Source organism: Morone saxatilis, unplaced genomic scaffold, assembly GCF_004916995.1.
Source record: "Morone saxatilis isolate NCDOM2014 unplaced genomic scaffold, NCSU_SB_2.0 Contig24, whole genome shotgun sequence".
NCBI classification, from domain to species: domain Eukaryota; kingdom Metazoa; phylum Chordata; class Actinopteri; family Moronidae; genus Morone; species Morone saxatilis.
This window is the reverse complement of record NW_023339807.1, coordinates 26,235,874-26,241,545: the sequence shown is the minus strand read 5'-3', so window position 1 is coordinate 26,241,545 and position 5,672 is coordinate 26,235,874. Positions and strand designations below refer to the sequence as shown.

General features: G+C 42.9%; 2 protein-coding genes across 2 annotated transcripts in view; one reads left to right on the top strand and one right to left on the bottom strand.

The window, feature by feature from the left end:
• nek11 (NIMA-related kinase 11) overlaps window positions 1-2,340 on the top strand; it is a gene marked incomplete at its 3' end in the record, with an annotated part of 38,490 nt that extends 36,150 nt beyond the window's left edge. Inside the window, 1 exon segment of the mRNA XM_035673129.1 lies at window positions 2,081-2,340. Coding sequence (XP_035529022.1) covers window positions 2,081-2,303 — 223 coding nt within the window.
• The window catches only part of LOC118336472, a 744,338-nt gene that overhangs the window by 416,634 nt on the left and 322,032 nt on the right, over window positions 1-5,672 (bottom strand). The window lies entirely within an intron of this gene.

Here is a 5,672-nt window from a genome sequence, read left to right as displayed (position 1 = left end):
TAATAGTAGTGACTGATGATGATGTGACTTTGCTGGTCATCTGGAGATGAAGGCAGCCCAAAGTTTTTCACATAGCAACAACACGTACAAACAATGTGAACAACCGTACATAAAATAAATACAATGACAACAATACTAAACATAATTAAAAATAAACACCAGGGAGACAAAATATGTAAAAACCAAAGACAAAACTTCCCTTTTAAAAACGCTGAGACAGCTCGTTATTCTGATATAAAAACGTTTCTGGGATTCACATATTGAATTCGGCCATATTGTGATTCTGATTTAAATTAACTGTGCAGCCGTAACGCAGACTTTTACATCGTCTGACTGTGTGAAAATCTGGTGGTTTCACCTCACAGACGATGAAGGAAGGCATTAAAACGCGATGTAGCCTAAAACACAAGACTCAAGCAGCCACATTTCCACTGCAGGAACTGCTGAGAGGAGTTAGTGTGATGCTGATCTAAGAAATCATCGGCACACACAAACTGCTGATAATCTCAGTTTCTATTTTTCATTCAGCTTCGTGGACGTAATAATCAGTGCAGACCTGTCGCTCTCCTCTGATTGGCTGCTGGTGGAAGGGTCACGTGATCGGTTGGGGATACAGGGGTTGATAAAACCGAGACAAAACCTGGTGCTTCCCGGTTCAACCGGGGTCAGTTCGTTACCATGGCAACAGCATCAGACACACACACACACACAGCTGCTCTGTGTGGGAATTAAAGGCTGTCAGCTCCGAGAGCTCCTCATAAAACAGAGGAGGAGAAAAAGGAGGAGGAAGAGGAAGAGGAGGAGGAAGAGGAGGTCTGACAGAGTCAAACACTTCAGTGTTTAGTTTCGGCTGCATTGTGTTTGGTTCCTTCATGTTCTCTCACGTGTTCTTATAAAGAAAATATCTGGGACCTGTTAGCATTAGCCTCAGTATATTAGCATGATTAAATAAATTAAGTAAATATGTGGAAGCAAACAGGACTCTGATTTCTAGTAAAAACATCTTCACAACTCAGTCAAGCAACATTTTGTGTCATCGCTGACAGCTGTGGAGTCACACTATCGTTATAAAAACGTATTCATAACAGTAACTGCAATGTTGACGAGAGTTTTGACAGCTGCTGATGTTTATCTTGTAAAATCAACCTGGAACATAAAGACAAAATCATTTCTCCAAGTTTTTCCTGCATCTACGATCAACCTTCAGTCTGCGGAGGAAAGGGAAAGAAGACGGTGATGGTGTTGTCAGCTGACCTGAGAGCTGCTGTCTGTCACACTGAGAAGAAGAAGAAAAAACATCAGTTTACCTGCTGACAGGAGCTGAAACACAGTCACACACCTGTGACGGACTGAGATAAACAGGAAGGAAGTCAGCCGTCCTGAGCAATACCCTGTCAGTCATACCACCCCCCCAGGAGGAGGAGGAGAAGGAGGAGTGGAGTCAAACAGCCCAAACATCTTCAGATATTTAGTCGAAGGTCAAAACTGCTGAGATTTTTGAAACTTACTGCTGGAAGAAACACACACGTTCATGTATTTCTATCCTCATGAGGTCCTTTATTATGACCTTAATTGTGAGGACGCTGTTGAAAAGTGAGGACATGGAAACTGGAGACTAATTGAGGATTATGGTTAAAATTAGGTTTAAAGTCCCCATTAATTTAAAATCAAGCATAACTCTGCTTCCTGTTTCACAGGGACTTTAAAGTTGCCAGTTATTATGTCAGTAATCAAGTACAGAAACACATCCACAGATATCGTCGCCCTCCCTACCGAGCTGTCACTCAAACATAAACCAGACGACCTGTTGCTGTGAATCAATCAGAGTTCTTCTTAAAATTCAGTCTGAACTGAAATCCAGCTGAGAGTCTCATTCAGTCTGACTGTCAATCCCTGTCTGTGTGACTGGTATTAAGTGCGCCAGATAGGGGGTCAAAACAGAGATTTTATTTCTTCATTAAGTTTTACAGAAAGAAATCTTTTTACAGTACAGCAGAAAGTCTGATGGATCCGACAGACCACCTGTTGGGGTGTGTGGACTTACGTTATGTTGATTAACCATAGCACGTCCTCCTTGCAGGTCTGTCCGCAGCCGGCTGGGCTCAGACGTCTTCCAGAAGCTGTATGAGAACCTGAAGGAGGCCAGGTGGCGGTGGCGGCACGATGGTGATGATGGCGTCACAGAGTCTCTGAGACACCTGGAGGAGCAACCAGATGCTGGTTTCCAGGTGGACCAGCTGCTGTTCTATGAAGAAGAGCTGCAGAGAGTAAGACATCTGCAGGAGGGCAGACCGCCTGTCTGACAGCAAGGAAAAAAAATATTATATATATATATATATATATATATAAGCAGTTTGAATCCAACTAAATCTCCCTGCACCAAACTCCCTTTAGTCCGCTGGAGTGTTACGTTGACGTCAGTGGATACCTGCCCATCTGGTCCCTCCGGTTTGGTCGCCGCCTCGAATTTATCGGGACATGGAAAAAAGTTTCAAGTACAGCCGCTGTTTAGTCGAGATGGGAAATCTTCAGATGTACAAAACAGCTGCGTCTCTTGGGGTGTGTCTGGTGAAGCAAGCAGTCCCACTCCGGTGCAGACAGCAGGCCTCTCTTCGTGCCATAGCTTACAAGGTGGGTCCGCGGATACGCCACCAGGTTTCCGGAGGGTACGAGGCGTGGATGTGTGCAGCATTGACTAGGGCCTCGTAGGCGTCGGTCTCTCTCTTGGCGTCGTAGCGTCTTTCACGGAGGCTCGCCCGGGCTCTGGTCATGTGGAGTGTGTCCGGCTCGAAAAGGGTAAGGCGTCCGATCAAATGAGAGGGTTCGTGTGGTCGATGTGCGGAGGGGGGGGTCGGGTTGAGAGGGGTAATCCGCCATCGTCTCTCAGTGTGGTGTCCTGTGAAGCACTAGTGATAGTAGTGAGTCTCTGTGCGTTGGAGTGCTTCTCTTCGTGCGAGCAGCCGAAGTTCACGCGAGGGATGTGCGTTTCAAGGTCAACAGTGGGGTCTTCAGAGAGTTTGACTGGTCGCGACTGTTTTGCCAAGATGTCGCGGCCGCCTGTATACGTGGTTACTGTTTCTTCTAGCTATGCTTTTTAATAGACTGTCTTACTTACAAAGTCTCAATACTTTCGGTTTAGAGTAGGACCCTATTATGCTATCTGTGTTAAGTGTGTTCTTTTTGAGCCTGTTAGTGGTAGTAGAGAATAGCTTTCGTTTCACATTTACTCTGTGCCCCGTGACTATTAATGGGTTAATTCGCGGGTTCTGTGCTAAAAGCGTGGTCACGTCGTGCGAGGTTAGAATGTAAAAAGTATCCAGAGATACAGGACCAACGTCGGTTAAATAAATGGTATAAGCCCCAGGTTCACTTTTGGCGCCGGAATTGCCTTTAACTTTCTGCTGTTGAATAGGATCGCTTCGGGTATCAGTGAACTTATCTCTGAGCGATGATCTTGATTTCTTTGTGATGAACCTCGCTCACGATGCTAGCGAGGGTTTCTCATTAGCATTTACTGACTTTCCTGCTAGATTAGAATTTGTTAATCGCGCGGTGCATTCGTCTGACGTCGTTTAACGGTAATAGTCTACCCACAGAGATGGAAAGATGAATGATAAGAGACAGGACAAGTTCATAGAAAGTGAGGGAAGTGGACACCACAATTTAGTTGGGAACCGCTGCTTTAGGTGGTAACTTTACGCTTTACAGACCTTCAGCGACGTACGACAATAATAATAATAATATAAAGAAGCTGGGATCACAACAGTTTCTGAACTTAAATAAAACAGGAGAATGAGTTTGTTTTTTACAGTCAGTGTTGAGAACGTCTCACTCTGCGACTGTTTCAATAAATATGTAACAGAAGCTGGAAGGTTCGGCTTTTGAAAGACAGGATGTCCGTTCGAGAAACAGAAGACCCGTGTCGTTCTGAGACCTCCGGACATCAAACCGTGCTGATCCACTGCGGCGCTCAGCAGAAAAGCTCCATCACGTGTCAGGAACCATCATCAGCGACAGTCCTGCTCCAACATTTCACATCTCGTAACTGCTGGCTGATCAACACAATGAGCTAAAAAATACCAACTGAGAAGAGTAGAATTCATTGACAATTTGAAGTAGTAATCTTCCATCCTACTGTGTTAAACTGTGTGTTGTAGGCAGCAGCTCTGTAGAAAAGAAAAGAAGAGATCTTAAAAACAATATAACCTCTGACAGAGACCAGTAGGATCTAATGGAAACCTGTTTATTTTCTTATTTTTGTCTGAGTCCTTTAAAAGCCTGGTGAAATTAAAATGAAATTTTTATCTTTAATCTATACTCATTATTTTGTTGGTGTGTTAGAGATCCAATAAAACTTTAGAATTCACATTCTGCCTAAGTTTCCCCATTTAAAGTATTTTTAAGTAGTTGCATTTAGTAAATGTCTGCAGGATTTCAGGCTTTTTTTCGTGGGCCGTTGGTTTGAAAATGTTTGATGATATTATGAGTATATGTAGAGTTGTGCCTAAAAAGCAAACGGAGTACAGTAATCCACGTGCTGACAGATTGTTGTGGCCCACACATCATTATCTGTCACCAGAGCAGCAGTTGTCTCATACCAAACTGACTTAGTCACAAGATTCCAGTGTTCAACACCACGCCTGTTTCAGATATCGAACCGGCAGGCAAACCCTTGGCTGGCGACCTCGAGTTTGAAAAAAGAGGTAACAAACTTGTTTTTACTGGTAGTATAAGGAGCGTCTCAAAGATCAGGTCATCTCGGCCTTATGTGCTTTGTTTTCTTGCCCGATTAGGACTTAAAACCATATAAAATGCAGCCGGAGTAGAAGTTGGTGTTTAGCCCTCTTCCTCACGTTTATTTGTAAACTTGACTTCATGATTCAGTTTTTCTTCTTTTTGCTCCTGAAATGATTGTATATTCTTCGGGCGCATGTAGGCTTGTTAAGATAGAGTATAATGATGATTATTATTGATGTACTTGATTATTTGATTTATTAGTTAACATTCAGCAGGCGGTCTTAGCCAGTGTATAGGCAACTTCGATAACAGTTGTTGCTGTATCGACAGACTTCTTGAGCAGTATATTGCACTGGTCGACGACAATCAGCTAGTAGCGCGGGTTTTCTAGTGTTGTGGTGGTTTAGCTATAAATTACATTTAGTATTATGGAAAAATTATGCATGATTTTGGGCAGGAAAACGCGAACATGTTCCTTCTTGTGTTTCTTATGGTCTGTTGTAAGGAGTCATTTATAGCTGTGTGGTGTTACAGAATACACTGTATCTTTATGGAGATGGTATTGATCGGGGGATAGCTTAACTGTGATTCTTATGATTAGTTGACTCAGTTATACACGTGGTAGTCTTTATTTGATTATTGATCGTGATGCATCTTTGGATGTGATGATTAGTTGATCGCGGTATTACACTGTATCTTTGATGGTGTATTGATCGAGTATACACTGTGACTGATTTATTGGATGAGGTAGTTGAGCAGTATACATTGGTATCTTTATGGATGAGTATTGACGAGTTACACTGTATCTTTTTGGAGTGATATTGATGATCTGATTGACAGTCAAGGAGGGCTGGACATTATGCGCGTTGATGCTGGTTTCTAGATTATGTGTTTTAAGAACCACTTGAGGAAGTGTGTTAATAATGTGATATGTT